Source organism: Camelina sativa, chromosome 4, assembly GCF_030686135.1.
Source record: "Camelina sativa cultivar CO46 ecotype springtype chromosome 4, ASM3068613v1".
NCBI lineage: Eukaryota > Viridiplantae > Streptophyta > Magnoliopsida > Brassicales > Brassicaceae > Camelina > Camelina sativa.
Window position 1 is genome coordinate 5,574,960 of NC_141883.1, and position 18,240 is coordinate 5,593,199.

General features: G+C 36.1%; 2 protein-coding genes, 1 long non-coding RNA gene and 1 pseudogene across 8 annotated transcripts; 3 read left to right on the forward strand and 1 right to left on the reverse strand.

Annotated features, from left to right (window-relative positions):
• The first annotated feature begins 213 nt into the window (after positions 1-213).
• On the forward strand, positions 214-2,492 carry LOC147945446 (uncharacterized; annotated as a pseudogene).
• Positions 2,493-3,585: 1,093 nt separating this feature from the next.
• On the forward strand, positions 3,586-4,773 carry LOC104779908 (uncharacterized). Its single transcript, XR_766607.3, has 3 exons — positions 3,586-3,846; positions 3,956-4,022; positions 4,122-4,773. It is a non-coding gene; the product is annotated as an uncharacterized LOC104779908 (long non-coding RNA).
• A 2,741-nt stretch (positions 4,774-7,514) lies between these two features.
• On the forward strand, positions 7,515-8,381 carry LOC147945447 (uncharacterized). The gene is made up of 3 exons (XM_087509255.1): positions 7,515-7,568; positions 7,657-7,788; positions 7,926-8,381. The coding sequence occupies exons 1-3, from the start codon at positions 7,515-7,517 to the stop codon at positions 8,379-8,381; spliced, it is 642 nt and encodes a 213-aa protein (XP_087365381.1).
• A 4,777-nt stretch (positions 8,382-13,158) lies between these two features.
• LOC104783572 (uncharacterized) lies at positions 13,159-18,026 on the reverse strand. 6 transcript variants are annotated; one of them, XM_087509934.1, is made up of 8 exons: positions 17,874-18,026; positions 17,635-17,684; positions 17,447-17,497; positions 15,193-16,692; positions 14,628-14,876; positions 14,243-14,323; positions 13,531-13,956; positions 13,159-13,417 (listed from the first exon to the last, which is right to left on the reverse strand). In XM_087509934.1, exons 4-8 carry the CDS (start codon positions 16,342-16,344, stop codon positions 13,361-13,363), a joined length of 1,965 nt encoding a protein of 654 aa, XP_087366060.1. In that variant the 5' UTR covers positions 16,345-16,692; positions 17,447-17,497; positions 17,635-17,684; positions 17,874-18,026; the 3' UTR covers positions 13,159-13,360. The 6 variants fall into 6 exon arrangements, with proteins under 6 accessions (XP_087366060.1, XP_087366057.1, XP_087366056.1 ...); XM_087509931.1 differs by having other exon boundaries at positions 14,628-14,879; XM_087509930.1 differs by lacking the exon at positions 17,874-18,026 and having other exon boundaries at positions 14,628-14,879; positions 17,635-17,821.
• Between the last annotated feature and the right edge of the window lie 214 nt (positions 18,027-18,240).

Sequence of the window (18,240 nt, forward strand, 5' to 3'; positions counted from 1 at the left end):
GGGGTTCTAGAACACAATGTTGAGGAAGTAAATTCTCAATTACTAGATGGTGGGGTTGCAGAACAAGCTGTGGAGGATAATCCTTCTCAATTACCAGATGGTATACTTCCAGAAGATCAACCTAGGTTCTCAGATGGAACTGAGAATAGGGAGCAAGGATCTCATAATTTTATTAATGAAGAAGTACAAACACCGCAGATAGGTGTAAAAGAAAAGAAGAAAAGAGGACCAACCAAGATGCGTAAAGTGGCGAAGGATCCTAAGGACAAAGTAGATGTGGTATTCAGTGAGCTTGGTGAGCACTATGGACAAGGTTCAGTAACACTATCATCTTTTCTTGGTGCTCTTGTCTGGGAACATGTTCTGGTAGTACTTGATGATTGGAGGAAAGTCGATAAGCAGACGAATGATACATTATGGGAAGCAGTTCAGGTTTACTCTATTCTAATATATTTAATAAACTCATTCTCAATTATCTTGTTTAACTTTTGCAAATATGTTTTTGTTATAGGCGCGATTTAATTTAGGAGAAGGGTGGCAGAAAAATGTTGTTTTAAAGCAGATGGGTGGTATTTGGAGGAGTGGAAAGTCTAAGCTGTTAAACCAAGTTCGAGATGCAAAGAGTAGTACATAGAGGAATTCATTAAAACCAAGCAACATCTCATCTATTGCAACTTGGAACTCTTGGATTAAGAGTAGGAGTACAGCAGCTTTTAAGGTTGAATATGTTTAAATTTATTTGAGGATGTTCATATTTCTGTTCTGTAATTTAATTAACCTCACCAAATTGATGTAGGAAAAAAAGCAACAAGTTTAGGAAAATGAGGAAGAAACAGATTTCTCACACCACTAGTCGCCAAGGAATGTTTAGACTAGGTCAAAAAATGGTCAGTATCTCTCTTTCTTGTATATTTCCTACAAGTTATATTATGAGTTCCATAATACTGATAAATACTATGATTTGCTTATAGAAAAAAAAATAGTGTAGACCCTAGAACGGTCACTAGAAGTAAGATCTGGATTGCAGGACACACACATGCCGATGGCAGACCTGTGAAGCCTGAGTTTGCTGACACTATTGTAAGAATCGTACATAATTCCTGTTAAGTAACTAGTCTTCTCTAGAGTTTTTTGACCAATCTACATGAATTGCATTTGTTCAGGAACAAATCAAATCACTTAATAGTCAAATGGACTCAACAAGCGGTTCTTTTAATATTAAAGAGGATGCTGTGAGTAAAGTATTGGGAATTGACAAACCTGGACGCGTCAAAGGGATGGGCAGAGGGGTTACTGCTACCAAGCTAGCAGACCTTCATGCCAGAGATTCCAAAATTGAAGAATTGCAAAGCGAGGTTCAGGACTTGAAGAATATGGTCCAGGAATTAGCTGACAAGAAAAGTGGTGGTAATGTTGCTTCCCAATCTGAGGATAGTAATTTTAACAGAGGAGTTAGGTGTCAGATCCTGGATTGGGTTGCCGAAACAGATATTGTCGTTGGTGAAGGAGAGTTTTGCTCTGCTGAACCTCAAGGATTGGCGGAATTCCATTAGGTCCTAACATGGCAGCTGTAATCATCAAGTCTGTACTTGTCCCAGAAGCATGTATTTGGAGTCCTACGACATATGTATTTTCCCTTCCAGAAGCTGTATGAGCAAAAATAGCATGGCCAGCTCATAAGTCATATTGGACAATGAAGATGTCTCTCATCAAACTGAAGGCTCTAAGGTAAATTTTATTAACCATTTGGGATATTTTAGGATGTCCCAGCAGTTGTTTCATGACTAACCATACACACGATAACTGTAGGGTCCTACAACAGATGACCAAGTTGCTAGATGCAAAATCTTGGGTTTATTTAAAGATGAAATTATTAATGAGGGTGTTGTGTTGTCGACTGATCAAAACGAAATGGTGGATAATACTCGTATAGGTCAAAATGCGGTTGTTTTGCAAGTTGAGAGTGTTATTAACCCTAATGCTTATTTGTGGAGACCAAGTTCCAAAATATATTTGATGGGTGAAGCACTGAATGTGAAAATCGCATGGCCAATCCAAAGAATAGACTACATACATGCACCAGAAGAAATACAAAGAAAGTCTACTCAGGTATGATACTCTTTTTGGATACATTATTGTGTTAGAGTTTTGATTTTGCTGTGATGGATGTTTAATAGTAGTTTTGATGTTTTTGGGTGCTATAGAGTGCTACAAGTACCAACACCAGTACTAGAAAAGATGCAAAGAAGAAGTGCATCTTGTCAGAGTGTAATAACTCTGGACGCAGAGTAGCAGAAGGCAGAGTGTGTTCTAATGATCCTACAGATGTTGTCCATCACGTCCCATTAGGTCTGAATGCCAGCAAGGTCTGGGTAGAAGTTTCGAAGATTGGTACTGCAAGTGTATGGAGACCAAATTCAGAAATCCAATACATTTCTGATGCAATCGGCTCAATAGTAGCATGGCCAAATGATAAACTCCTTTTTGAGTGATTCGTTTTAGGCTATCAGTTTAATTAGCTGCAACTTTGTAACATCCACCCACAAAAAAGTACTCCTTCTCGAGTTAGACGTTTTAGGCTAAGTACTTGCTGTAAAAAACGAGATAATTAAGCATGTATCTTCCATCTTCATGTGTTTAATATTTTAAAAGGTATTTCTCTTTTTAATATTAGTACTATGCTCATGAATAACATATTAATGAATTCCAAATTTTATAAATGATATAACCGATCAATAACAAAAATTGAAAAATAAACGTCAATGCTAATTATAACAAATTAAAAACAAATATAAAGATGTAAAAAGTTCATATTTTATAGCTAAGTATATTTGTTATATAATATTTAACTACATATATATAACTAATCAATATATTTGTTTTATTTTTCAAATAATAAAATATTTTTGTGAAATAGTGAATCCTAAACCCTAAACCCTAAACATATATTTGGTTTAGGGTTTAGGATTCAATATTCATTATTTGAAAAATAAAACAAATATATTAAATAGTTAAAAATATATATATATATTTAAAAAATATATATATATTTAAAAATATATATATATATATAAATAGTTAAATATATATATATATATATATATAGATATTTCCAAAGTTTAAACTCTATACCATAAACCTTTTAGGGTATAGATTTTATGGTTTAAGATTTACCTATGAAAATATTTTATTATTTACACAATAAAATAATTATATAATTAAATTAGTTACAAAATATAAGAAATATATAATAACCTAAATAAGTTTAAATTTCTATATTTAGAATATAGAAATTAGTTGTAATAATTGGTAAGAGCTGAAGAATATTTATTCTTTTATCAATAGTTTTAATATTAAAATAAATTGAATCAAAATAAAGATCTTATTGATACTTATCTAAGACTAACTATAACACATTTTTATTTCATAATAGTAATATATACATTTTAATTTAAGAAATATATGATTAAAATGCAAAAAGAAAAATAGTTAACACAGAGCCAATAGAAATAGATCATCGGGATTGATGACATGGCGTTTAGTCTCACCATAAGATCAAATTAGTGCCCTCTAATCTAACCCTTCAATTATTTTGAGCTTTCTTTAACATCTCCGTGTCATTTCTTTTGTTCTCACCGTAAGATGCGACGACTTTTGCTCTTCTCTTCTATTTCATCACGGTGTGACGACACCGATCGACTTCCACCGACTGAGATATAGATGCAACGACTTTTGCTCTTCTCTTCCATCATGGTGCGACGACACCGATCGATTTCCACCGTCTGAGATGGAGATGCGACTCTTGCTCCTCTCTACCGTCGGATTTACTTCCATAATCGACGAGAGGTTATGGTTCAAGTTTTACTCTTTCTTTTACTCATCGACGAAAGATTATGGTTTCCAATTTTAACTCTTTCTAATTTTACTCATCGACGAGAGATTATGTTTTATTCAGGCAATTGCAGTTCCGAAAGGATATCGCTGTTCACTTTGTTGTTCATATGACTGAAAACAAAAAATAGGTTAGAACACTTTGTTGTTTGTTTGTCCATTAATTATGATGGTCATATTATAATATATATATGTTCTTATTTGTGTTTGGTTGCTTTTGATGTTCTTAGGTGTTCTTCCAGAAGAAGAAGAAGAAGTCAAAAAATGAGAAGTGGTATTAATTTTTAGGCTTTGTTACAACAAAAGTGTAACAAAAGGTTTAGGGAATTGTTCTCTTGTGTTATTACTCTATCCCATAGGATATAACATATATATAATAATACAATTTTAGAGTTTTAGGTTGTTCTATTAATGGGCCGATAATGGGTATCCATACAATATAGAATATTCATAACACTCTCTCTTGGATGATCATTATAAAAATGTAGTTCTAAATGCGCATGTGAGATGCTGCCTCATTAAAAACCTTACCAGGAAAATCCAGTGGGAAAAACCATGGTTAAGGAGAAAAAAGTGCAGCGTGTTTTTACTCCCCCTTTTGAGTACATCATTTGCAATCTTCGAGATGACCGATCCAATATGATGAAGTAGCTTCTTACAAGTAGTGGTTGGAAATGCCTTGGTAAATGGTTTGCCAAATCTTTAGTTGAACAAATCTGTAGTAAATGTGTATTGCCATTCTTCTATTGGTCATGGGTCTCACAAGTGACTCATCTTTACTATTATCTTTGTTTCTCACAATATCATCATTGTATTGCAAAGATTTTGAAGATGATAGTCTTTCACCATCGGAATCATAATATTCCTCTTAAGGTGTTTATCTTTCGCGTGTTTTTTTGTTGTCTCGTTAAAAACTTTTCATGGAAAAACCCAGTGGGATAAAACCATGATAAGGGAAAAAAAAAGTACAACTACGCACATAATCATATTTCTCCCCCTGAAAGCCTCATCTTCAGGTTATACATTATGATAATATATATCATACTTTCTGAATTGCTATAAACAGCGCTTTCAGGTACAAACTCATATGATCATCATATATTTTCCTGGGTCCATTGAACTTCAAGTCATTTGAACCCCTTTCATATAGAAGATCTATTTGAACTTAAGCCCAAATATTCTATTAGATACAATCTTCCAAACAATCTTATACATAAGAGTTATTCATAATCTCCTTGTAAAACTTTCTCTTTCTACTCTTCTTATTAGTATGGTACTACAAGACCATTTTTCTATGTAAGATAATGTAAGCATCTTAAGGTAACATCTCATTCATCATATGTCAAATCTATAAACTCAAGAAATTTCATGAAAGATCTGACCTTATTCAATCCGATTTCTCCATCTTTCAGGAGTAATATTTCATCATTGATTGTTTCTATCAGAGATCAGATAATAATTTCATCATCAACATATTTTGCATTTGTTCTTGTATCTTTCTTCTAACAAGAACCACTTGTAATTGCAGAAGAGACAAGAGACACATACAACTTTTCTTATAACGAGGTTCAGCGAATGCCTACGTCCTCAAACTTTTTTGAAAATACTTCTTGAACATAATTACAACATTTGTTCAATCTCGGATTTACACAACTCTAAGATCTTCTCTTAGCTTGTTCCCGATCTATTTTCAACCAACTACGAGATCACTAAAATCAACAATAATGATCTACACACAGGATTCTCTCATAGAGATAAACTTTCACCCTTTTCTCTCTAAAAGGTGTCAAAAGTCTACAAAACTTTTTCTCGATTTTACAATGTTCTCGAGAACTATCAAATATTGCTTCTAGCAATATGATCACTTTAAGGGAAACTTCTGATAGTTTGAAAACTTTCTCACTAGACTGAATCAAGTCTTACTCTTATTGTTAAAACTCATAAGGAATCTAAAATAGTTGTTTCTAGCAAATGAGAGTACATCTCTCATAAGTATTTTCTGAGAATCTTTGTACTACTACACGTACTGAATTTCTCATACAGATCCACTTATGTTCCCCTCATTTTACACTTTCAAGTGTAACGACTACAAGTCCAAATATTATCTCTTCAAAAGATTTGAACTATTTCATAGCTATTTCTTTTAATGATTAACCAATCATTCTTTGTGTACACTTTTCAAGAAAACTTTTTCTATTAACCGCTGTTTATGATTCTCGATTTTCATCAATAACATTATCAACTGCAACACTGCATGCAAACATATTACGACGTCGATTTGTTTATTGGTTCCTTTTCATTATAGACATTAACTTGTTGAGATTTCTTTCTATTATGATTCTCAGGTATCTGAATCTTTTTCTTACTCATGTCTACATCTCTTTTAGAGATTTTCATAACTCTTTGCTTTCTCGTGAAACGATGATTAAACTATACAAATCATATATGGTGGAGTTAAAACAACAACATGTCAACATGAGCATGTGTCGATCAATAACAAAACATGGTTTGTGAGAACAAATTAATTATTAAACTATTATGATGGGATCTTATATACAACATGATAAACCAATTTGATAGATGTCAAATATATCAATTAAAAAAATACAGATCGATTAAAAGGGTAAACCATGTGTCATGACCATGATATAAGTTCATCAAACCAAACAGTAAAGCTTGACAATACCATTATGAATTATGATTCAAGCAGATCGTAGGAATAAATAATAACACACAATCCGTAGCATGAACCGATCATGACCAAATTATAAATCATGTGACGGTAATATAAATTTAGATGCATGAGTCAAATCGTCATAAGTATAACTCAAACATAAATTACAAATACTTATCTGATTGATAACAAAGACAGATTGGTTCTAGAAGAAAGTCTGTCGGTGACGTCTGCTCAATGCCTCAATGTCTCGGCAGTTTAGGTTTTCTTTTTTTTTAGGCTGTTAGAATTAGAGCGTGCTGATAATGTGTTATAACAAAAGATTTATAGAATTGTTCTCTTGTGTTATTACTCTATCCCATAAGATATAATATGATATAACTTTAGAGTTTTAGGTTGTTCTACTAATAGACCGATAATGACATGGTATTGAATATTCATAACAGGCTTTAGAATTTGGGATCATGTAACTAATACTTTTTAATGGATTTTCGATTTCATGTTGTATATGTTGGGTTTCGAATTATCTTTTTGTTGGATTAATAGGCCTCTTTTTAGTCTAAAAAGTGAATCCGTAAACCCAAACAATGAAATCTTATTTTTGTAATAATTTTCCCTAAATTACAATTTAATAAAAAAGCATAAAAAATAAATTCAAAATACGATCAAATCTGGTAATCAATTGCATTTTGTCAATGTTATAATAGAATAGGATACTGCTACAAAAAAAACGTACTAGATAATATAACTGCTATTGATAATTTCAGTATAATAACATACGCAACATGCGCTATTAAAAAAAAAAAAAAAACGCTGCGCATAAAATTAGAAAAATAACATATTTGTACAACGCTGTTAATAAAATTGCTATATCTGAAGTTAATTTGGCGTATTGCTTCACATGCTTCCTCGTTTTGGGTGAAGTGGATAGATTAAAATCTTCTTCGCAATGGCTCCTTTTGGGCTGTACCGGCTCATACCACTCTTGGGTCGTGGATGTGGCGTAAGCTGCTAAAGTATCGAGAGAGAGCAAAGCCTTTTTGTAAGTCGGAAGTACGTGGATGTTTTTGATTTGGGTGTTGCTCAACAAGCTACGGTTGCAGAAGCCTGGGCTCATCGGCGACGGCGACGTCACCATCTTGACATTCTCAACTCCGTTGAGGAGGCTTTGGTCCGTTCATCGCAACACGGTGTTGAGGGGGATGACAGAGTTCTTTGGCGAGGTACGAATGATGTTTTCAGGTCCAGGTTTTCAACGAAACAAACCTGGAACCTCCTTCGTGTAGCCTCCAACAGAGTGACTTGGTATGAGGGTGTCTGGTTCACCCATAACACACCTAAATATTCTTTCTGTGTTTAGTTGGCTGTTTGGGATCGATTGTCAACTGGCGACCGTATGCTTCAATGGAATCGTCGAGCAGTTTCGGATTGTCCTCTCTGCAACATCACGCTTGAATCCCGTAATCATCTGTTTTTCCAGTGTAGCTATGCCTCGGAGGTTTGGGGAGACTTGGCAAAGAATATCTATGGACGAAGGTACACTACGTATTGGCCTACTCTTATCACCTGTGTTTCGACCCCATGGTCGGACACGGTGCATTGGTTTCTAGCGCGATACCTACTCCAAGCTACGGTGCATACCCTCTGGCGAGAGCGTAATGCACGCAAGCACGGTCAGGCTCCGACACCGGCGTCCACTCTAATCACCATTCTTGACAAACAAATGCGGCATCGGCTATTGGCTATCTCTGCAATGGGGGATCGTCGATACGAGAGTGGTCTTCAGGCTTGGTTTGCTTCAAGGGAACTAGGCTAAAATTGTAGTAGTTTTTCTATAAAAACTAATTTTTCTTTGAGTCTAATTTAATATTATATTCAAAATTTTTTTTGCTATATCTAACTATTTTAATAGCATATATATAACGCTATCAAATAAATAACAATGGCAAAAGCAAAAACGGTATAATTACTAGTTTGATCTACCGTCGCCGGCGATGTCAAAGCGTTTGTCAAACTTTTTTTTTCAATTATTGGGCCACAATTGGCCGGCCCATTAGCCAAATTCCTACATTCGTAGGAAGCGGGACTTGATTCCTGGTGAGATGGTGCCTTATACAAATGGACTCCTCTCCTACCACTGTACTAAGGTCACTTCACGCTGTCAAACTTTTGAATAGCGTTTTTTACGCGTTGTTAATACCCCGATTTTCTGTAGTGTTGTCGGATCCCACACTCAATGATTTTAATGGTCAAAGAAATTGAATATCTTGAGAATAACAAAAACTGAAGTTATTTTAAATAAAAAATAAAATATATGAATATATAAATATAAATTGCTTAAGAAATGTATTGTATAAATATTCAAAAAGTTCCCTCCTGAGGTGTACAAAATTTTGTATTTATACTAAAACAAGCAATTATTTAGGCATTCAATTATATAATTTTTCATTAATGCATTCGTGCATTTACTTTATAACGTTCGGAATTCAAATTGACTAGATCTTCCTTGGTCCCCATCTCTCAAGGCCCATCTCGGAACTCTTTTGCCTTGTTCACTTCATCTTCACGAGCTCTCCAGAACTCGCTGACACTCCCGAACACTTCATATTTCTCTAAGCTGGGCCATCTTGTTTCTCGGGCTTTTCTTCCTCTGGCACCTCGGGTGATCACACGTGTTATTCCTCTTTTGGTAATAAAATTTGACAGAGGATCCATGTATGTTAGTGGGGAATCTGGGCCCAACAATCATACAAGGGCTGATTTTCTTGGAATGACTAGTAAAAAATAGTCTTATGTGACATGGAATGAAGGTGATATTGAAGTTTCAATAATTTAGTATCTTACTTGGGTACTATAGAAGAGGAAGAAAATGGATTTATCTTGAGTACCCAAACTAATGAGAGTCTGCTTTGACATTGGAAAATAGACTAATGCTCTGATCAAAGAGTTATCGCTAATCAATGAGAAAAGGAGCTTGTTGAATAAAGCCCGTATTCTAGAAAGAGATAGAAAACTAGTCAATCAGGTTTGGACTTAAGAATAAGATTTCTATTGTCAAGTTGCCTACACAGCTGAGCCAGAACAGAAGTCAGGAAAGAAGATTTGGTATTTTTACAAGAGAATCTACAAAACTCTAAGGAAGATTCATGTGGTCATTACTTTTGGAGATGGGGCAAAAGGTAAAAAGAGAAAGGCAAATATATCACTAGCGAAGAGATCACTTACCGAACTCTAAAATGTTTATACGGTCGATGGATTGAGAGCTAACATGATTAATTTAAATCAATTTCATGAAGAAGGATTGGTTGTTCCTTTCATCAAGGAAGACTAGAAATTTCGTGTGAAAATTGAAATTCATCGCTCTGAAAAGAACTACTACATATTGAAAATACAAACTCTATCTTAGCGTTGTCGTAGAGAATGAAGTTGAACTTTCGCATTGCAAGTTAGGAGATCTGATTGTTCGGACAATGTTAAAACTTGAAAATCATGATATCGTCCGAGGAATATTAATGTTAAGACTAGTTACAAATTTTGTGTGTGTCCAAAGGGAAGTAGGTTTGTTATTATAACCAAAATTTCTCTAGAACTGGTACTGGTTCATATGAATCTGATGATAATAATAACCTTCATAATATATGTACTTGATACGGTGTTATGGTCTTATTAGTTGGTTATTAGGATTTCTTTTTATATATTATTATATTAGGTTTTGGTATTTTAAATTATTTAAATTAGAATAAGTTGTTTATAAGAGTTCTCTACGAAAGGAGACTGAAAACATCAATAAGAGGGAAGCCTCCAATAATTAACCTAATTCTCTAGAAAGAGACTTGGTTTAAAAGAAATGTTTGGCTTAAATCTTTCGTTCTAGTTTCAATCACAGCTCCAGTTACTAGATGAAAGGTAGCTCATAACATCTTGGTATTTGTGACACTACGGTTTGCGGAAAGGTTTAAAAGAATTGATTTGGTCACTTATGTCATCAAAGTGCACTTATTATTTCCTTCAAGGGTCCTCCAGAGTTAAGCGTGCTTGAGCTGGAGTAGTCTTAGGATGGATGACTTTCCGCGAAGTGATTTTCGGAACTGTGCGAGTGAGAAAAAAAACACTGTGAAGGATCATGTGCTGATTTGTAGAGAAGATAAACAATTCTTTAAAGCCTCCCAAACGTATCAAACCGACCGTCGGATATGGATGGACTCACGGATCTAGTGAGAAGACATGAGGCCCATTAAGGAAGGTGCACCCATGGAATGGAAGTTGAAATAGGGCTCACTAAGAGGTGGCGGTCGAGGCGTTATAAGTGGTAATATAGCCAAACACAGACGAGTGTGGAGTCGAGTGGACTCACACCCTTTTTGCGATCTATTAGTGGGGGTGAACTGTGACACTTTGGTTTGTAGAGAGGGTAAAAGAATCGATTTGGCCACCTATGTCACTAAGGTGCACTTATCTTTTCGGTCAAAGGTCCTGGGAGAAATCAAGATTTAAGCGTGTTTAAGCGGGAGTAGTCTCAGGATGGGTAAACTTCCGAGAAGTGATTGTCGAAACTGTACGGGTGAGGACAAAACACTAGGAAAAATCATGTGGTGACTTGAAGGGATGCTAAACAAGTCTTTAAAGCCTCCCAAACATAGCAAAACGACCGTTGGATATGGATCGGCTCACGGGCCTCATGAGAGAACGTGAGGTCCATTAAGAAAGGTGGGCTCATGGACTAAAAGTAGAAATGGAGCCCACATTGATGTGGTTGTCGGGGAGTTACAGTATCAGAGTCGCTTTCTGATCCGATGGGAGAAGAGCCAATAACAATTTCTCAATTTGAGAAATTATTTAAGGAGGCAATCAAAGAGATTACCGAGGGTTTGAAGTAGCTAAAGGAGATTGTGGTAGAGCTCCAAGAGAGGGTAACTAGAGAGGAGGAGGCCTTGTAGACGACGATGGCTTCACAACGAGAGGGACTTCAACAAACAAAGGCGTTGGTGGAAGAGTTTCGTGAAAGGAGAAGTTAGAAGCAGCCCTAGCTGCTGAGAAGGAAGAGAACTCCAACAGATCTCAAGCCCTTTATGCGGCTGTAGGTCAGGATGAGATGGTGGAGAAAGAAACAACTTTCGTATCTAAGGTGAAGCAAGATATCAGTGCAGCTCTTATCGACGGATGCAGAACAGGTGGTCCATGGTCAAAACGCTTGATGGGAAGGGAAAGAGGCCATCGAGTGACTGATGGAGGTGGAGAGTGGGCTGTGCGGAAGATTGGAGATGATATGGCCTGTGAGGCAGCAAGTTACCGAACAGGAGATATCAGATGCAAAAGAAAATTGATTCGATGAGAAGTTTGGTGGAGAAAAGAGAAAGTGGTGGCAAAGAGACCGAGAAGGTTATGGTGTCACCATCTAAGATGGAGTTTCCACTCTATGATGGTACAACTAATGCGGTGGAATGATTACAAAAATGTGAAGATTATTTGAGGATCAGAGAGTGTTCAATGATGATGCAAGAGTACGTCAAGCTACTTTGTACTAACTCGAGAAGTGTATCATTGGAACAACAATCTGCGGAGGCTGACTAAACATAGGCTTGGATGGACCGAGTTTAAACGAATATGCAAAAGTAGGTATGGGCGAACAGATGCGGTGAATCTCGTGGGAGAGTTATGTAATATGCGACAGGGTCAAGCTTCCTTGTATGTGATGTTAGAAGTGGAATACCTTCAGCATGTAACGTTCTTCGAAGCTATGGAGTATGCATGGGATAATGAATACAAGATTGAGGGCGATAAACATATTCGAACGCTTGGGGGGCACTTTGTGCCACCAACTCGATATTCAACTTTGTCAACTAGGTCAACATTGACAGGAAATGGTGGGAGCCAAAGCGGTAAAGACAAGGAAGCTCTTTTACCTCAAGAAACAGAAGTGAAACAAGCTCCTCAACAAACTCTTTCTAAAGAAATTGGCGAACGCAAAGATGGCGGAACGACGTGCAAAAGGTCTCTGCTTCAACTGTGATGAAATCTTCATAAGAAAGCATGTTTGAAAACCGGTCTTTTTTCAAATCACGGTAGTCAATGATGGGGCTAATCAAGAGGATGAACCAATTGAAGATAAGGACATGGTGGAAGATGTGAGACGGCACAGAGCAGCTGCAAGGAGCACACCATTAGCTGAAACTTGAGGACAACCTTCAAATCGACGTGCTATAGTCTTATTAGTTGGTTATTAGAATTTTCTTTTATTATTAGATTAAATTTTGGTATTTTAACTTATTTAAATTGGTATAAGTCGGTTGTAAGAGTTCTCTATAAAAGGAGACTCAAAACATCAATAAGAGGGAGGCCTCTAATAATTAGCCTAATTCTATTCTCTAGAAAGAAGCTTGGATTAAAGGGAAGGTTTAGCTTAAATTTTTTGTTTTAGGTTTGAGAAACCACATTGTTTTGTTATTAACGGATTTTCGTTAACACCTAATTAATAACGGATTCTCGTTACAGTTACCAATATACTAAAACTACAATGGTATAAATGCAGATTCTTTCCAATATACTGTTTTAATGTAAAAGAAACTCAAATAGCTTCAGTAATCTGTAGCAACTTTTAATATAACTTTTTCTTATTCAGTTTTCCATATTCTTTTTTTGTTCTTGTAAACGAAAACCCCGAAATGGTAACTGTACAAAGTGGGTCAGAGCCATTGTAACTAAATTTGTATGTACAAAGAAGTCCATTGATTTCTTCCTTCTTGGACAAGAAAACCATAAAGCTTATGTAACCATGCAACCGAACCAGTTAAGTTCTCAGTCGGTGATGTCGAAGTATCTTGGGTTTTCTGGATAATGGTACTCCACATTCAACTGCAACACAAAGACAAGTAATGGTTTTATGTATCACTTACGATAAGACTCAACTAGATTTAGCTATTTGCAAAACAAAGTTCAAGACTCAAAAACACAAATCTCGTACGTACCTTTCCTTCATCAGAATCTGTGTGGCGTTGAGGAAACACAACTCTCAAATCATTGTACAGATAGAATCTCCTCTTCCCATCTGAATCCAAGTTTTTATTTTGTCCTGTAGTTTCGGTTTCATCAGATTTCTTTGAAGCTTTCTTTGGTAATGGGCAAAGAAATCTCAGATGAAGAGCGTAGCGTAGAGCACCAGAACCACCATTACATTCTTTAGACAACTTTATACAGCTTTTTTCACTTTCATGTAACTCATCAAATTTTCCATCTCCTTCCACTGCATCTACTAAATCAGATCCTTCACAACTCTTTTTGTCCCTATATCTAGAGTTTTCATTTACCAAGCTTTTGGCTTTTCTAGCGTTCTCCTCTGTTGCTTCACTAGTTGGATTTGATGATCCCAGAGTAACCTTTTGGCGCAAGAACGTCTGCATAATACCAAATATTCAAAAAACTTCTGACGTATCATTACAGCAAAACATGCACTGATGAGTTTAAAAGGGGAAGCAATGAGTGGAAAATGAAAACAGTGACTTCCATGTTTTGCTTGAGACCTTATGCCTTCCTAGAAGCTTAACAATTACTCTTCTGACTATGGCAGTTACACTCTATCACTCCCTAATGTTTTTAGTTCTTGAACACAATATCATTTCCTCTGCCTAAAATGAAAAGAAATAAATAAAAAAAGGTTGATATCGTTATGTTCTATATTACCTTTGTACCAGCTGGCATATCAGTCAAGTCATAGTTACAGAGGAAGGTGTGAAGAGGTGTTTTCTCAGGGTTACTAAGAACCTGCATAGGAGCAGTTCCATCATATGAGTGAATATTTTAGAGCTTTTCAGAACTACCTATTAGCAACACTGACAAACATAGTAACTTAGCCTATTATCTTCATAAGCACTTGGCTATTTGGAATTCAGGGAGAGTAGTAGCTGTTAAACCGCTATTTGGTCTTTCCAAATTAATTACACAAGAAAAGTACGGTTACAATCTACTGCAACCATCAAATAAGTTTTTAGCCATATCTTTATAATCCAATAGCACCAATGCAAAATTAATAGCACCAAAAGAAAAAAAAAAGAGAGAAAGGGGATACCAGTTGAATCCGGCCCTTCATAGGGATCCGCAGTTGGCTCTTCGAACTCTGACAGTCAGAGTTCACTTGACTTGTTTTCATTTTCTGGCCCCATAATTTGTTCAATATAGATCCTCCAGCGAGATCTATGGAGGCATAGTATAGCAAGAAGCAATCATCACCAACACTAGTTACTGAGAATGGAAGCTTCTGTGATTTTGGAGAGATGTTTCCCCCAGCAATACTAAGAACGGCAAGAAAACCGTCAATCTTCTGTACATAAAAAGCAGACAGAAGTCACTAATCTAAATTACAAAACAGAAAGCAAAAGAAAACTTTTTTTTACATCTGAGGTTATAGCTTTTGCATAACCAGGATGGTTATAACGATTTTTTCCTTTCAGTTGTTGCATATATAAGATTAAATCTATAGACAGTCGTCTGCTATGAGCCAGTTTTACCAATCCTCAATTTCTAAGGTTACACATATTTCTTTCATGAAATGGGGACGAACACTAGTTAAAGAATGTGACTTTCTAATGACCTATAAAGTGAGTTATCAAAGCATCAACGTTGAAGATGAAAACCTGATTTGTTGGCCCGCATGACAATCTTCCTGTCAATAGTGACTCCTCAAAAGAACCAACTAATGACCTCTGAATGGGGCGTCCACTCAAGCTTCTAACGAACCTTTTACATGGAGATGCCGGAGCTGATTCAGTACTTCTCTCCATTGAAAACGTTCTCCTAACGGCATATGCATCATCAAATAATCTATGATCAATTCTTAATTCTGCTTCTTCACTAATATTCCTTAAATCTTCCAGTATCTTCCCATTTTGGCCACTTGTAACAGCTTTTATTCTCTCAGAAAACTTCGGACCAAGTGGTGACATACAAAGCGGGGGAGAGACAGATATTTCCTTATCACAAGGTAAAGGCTTATTGGACATGCCATACGTTTCATATTGTGGTGAATATACGCAAACCTCACCTTTGGTGGGTCGGCGGAGGTTTACAGAGTCAAGCAATGGACCATCAGTGAACACCATGGACGAGAGTCTACCACTGTTTGAGGCATTCTTCCGATCCCAGCAACTAGATGAGGTTGTGGTCGTAGGAGTGGTAGAGAGATGTAACATACTAGGGGCATTAGCCTTTTTGTGATCTAAATCGCCAGAGTTGCTGAATCCATTAGACTGAACAGAATAAGTAATTTGTTGGTGGTTACCACAGCTGATATCAAGCAGGTCACCTCTGAATTTTACAGGGAAGAGAGTATTCAGGGGGGAGAGTACTCGTTTCCTGACTAACGTTCCACCAATATCTAGTCCTGTAACTCCACCAGTGGATGATAGAGAGTGATCAACATCGACACTCGTTGGTTTGTTGTCCAGCGAGCTAACTTCGCTTGATGCAAAACCAACTATCCTTCTAGCTCCAGTTAGACTCGAACTAACCTTATTGGCAGCATAACTAGTCGATCCATGAGCACTTGATGAGGTAACAACACGAGTGCCATGGAAACTACACGAATCATCTGTGAACTCCAGAGGCTCCAATGATGTTTTTCTAACAAATTCTCCAATGGAAGAGCAGATACCTTCTTCACTTCCACTGGTAATGCCATCTGAATCATGGGAAGTAGCATACACAGGCAGACTTTGTGAAAGGCTACAACTAGGAGCAGACAAAGCTTCCTGGGATTGTTCACTTGAAGCAGTCTGTGGCAAACCCATAACCAATGCTCAAAGGAATTTTTCAAGTAAAAAGGGAGGTTATGGTCACTTGAGAGATGTCAGTTTCCAAATCCCTACTTGTCTAGAAACTCCGACTACAAACCACCAAATCCTAACAATACAGACTACCTCTCTCTATCTCTAGCAGAAGAATAAATAAAATAAAAAATCTAGAACTATGTATCAGTCACAGGCATCCACAAGTCATGCATTGCTTGACTAGAGACCCGCATACAAGAAACCAAACAATTAACATTAATCCGACATTGGTTTATGGCAGAGCAGTCTGCTGAAGCTACATAAAATGTGAGGGTAACAGGTACAGAGTTCATTGCAGTTACCCTTTTCCTGAAACAAATAATACAGAGAAAGCTAAATCAGTTACATATTCTCAACACAGTAAGCACATAACACCCGAAGTTGTTCTGCTAGACTCAATAGAACACACAAAATGGGCAGAAGTGTTTATCAGGAATGGTCAAACGAAGATATGACTGATTCCAGTTAAAAAAAATAATAAAGAAACAATCAAACATATCAAAATTCGTAAACAAGAGTTTAAATTTTAAGCAAGAAGAAGAGATCAAACAATGCCACTGTACAAGCTATTCCAACAAAATCAGGAACTCGGAAGCAGTAAACTAAAATTCTCATAATTATAAGCTTAGAAAACACACACATCTGCAAGATTTGAGCAATATATATTTAAAAAAAAAAAGATGATCGAACACTCCTACAAAATCTTCCTAACACTCCTACAAAAATTTCCTAAAGAAACAAACCAAGTGATCAAACATATCAGTGATCCAAGATCACAAAAACGAAATGAACCGAAGACCACACGAAATAAGCTTGTGATCAAATCAATCTGATCAACAAATACTTTAAGAAAAAAGAAGGTTTCTCATATATAGGAGAGAAACCATCAAATCCGAAGAAAACACAGCAGCAACTCATCATCAATCATCATAGACAACAACATGGTAAAACTCACAAAACCGATGCAATCACCAAACTCTGATAAATAAAATTTAAAAAAAAAGAAAAAAAAAAAAAAAAACACGAAGAACGGCAGATTTAAAGACCCCGTTAGAAGACGCACCGGTGAAGCAATCCGTTCAACAAAACATTTTCAGACGAACAAGTCCAAAATCTGAATCATTCACACAAAAATATTTATTAAACCCTCCTGGTCTGGATCCAAAATTAGAATCAAACGAAGAAAAGGTCAGAGAGAGAGATTCTTAAAAAGGGATGAGCGAAAGAAAGAAAGAAGAAGCAAAGAGGTACCTCTCTCTTCTTCCCTTATCTCTCTTACTTCTGTTTATAAACAAAAGAATCTAAAAAAAAAAAAAAAAAAACCCAATAAAACTCGTCATCGCCATTAACATCGCTCTCTTTTTATTTTTTCCTTAATTAAACATTTTTTCAATTTTATCAAAACTCTTTTATGTAACAAAAACATGAATTTTCGTATATTTTTGAATGCATTATTAATTAAAATCATTAATTAATCTATAAAACCTTACCGTTTTTATTCTCTTTTTTTTTTTTACCGTTAATAGTAATAACTCCAACGAACAATAAAAATGGAGAAAACATATAATTTGTTTTTTTTTTCTTTAATGACGAGAGAGACAAGAAAGCTGTTGGGAATTGGGATGATTTTTCTTTTGGTGCCCTTTCACTGTTTTTTTCTTCCAAGTCTTATCCCTTAGTGGGCCATAAAATTAAGGCCCACATACTAGTGGATCAAATAGATTAAGCCCAGCACGTGATCGATCTCACGTGAGAGAGAGAATACGACAGACAGACAGATGATGATCATTGATTTGATGATAATGATTCTTCTCCTCCACCCAAAGCTGAGCCTCTTGTCTCTTGTACAACACATGT

What these genes read in the sequence shown, in the direction of transcription:
- LOC147945447 (XM_087509255.1), top strand. Translation starts at nt 7,515, where the DNA reads ATGGCTCCTTTTGGGCTGTACCGGCTCATACCACTCTTGGGTCGTGGA. An exon ending in TCTTGGGTCGTGGATGTGGC is followed by an intron (nt 7,569 to 7,656) that starts GTAAGCTGCTAA and finishes TTGCTCAACAAG; the next exon opens with CTACGGTTGCAGAAGCCTGG. An exon ending in TGACAGAGTTCTTTGGCGAG is followed by an intron (nt 7,789 to 7,925) that starts GTACGAATGATG and finishes TTCTGTGTTTAG; the next exon opens with TTGGCTGTTTGGGATCGATT.
- LOC104783572 (XM_087509931.1), bottom strand. Translation starts at nt 16,344, where the DNA reads ATGGGTTTGCCACAGACTGCTTCAAGTGAACAATCCCAGGAAGCTTTG. An exon ending in CATGCGGGCCAACAAATCAG is followed by an intron (nt 14,880 to 15,192) that starts GTTTTCATCTTC and finishes TTTTATGTACAG; the next exon opens with AAGATTGACGGTTTTCTTGC. An exon ending in TGAAGGGCCGGATTCAACTG is followed by an intron (nt 14,324 to 14,627) that starts GTATCCCCTTTC and finishes GCTCCTATGCAG; the next exon opens with GTTCTTAGTAACCCTGAGAA.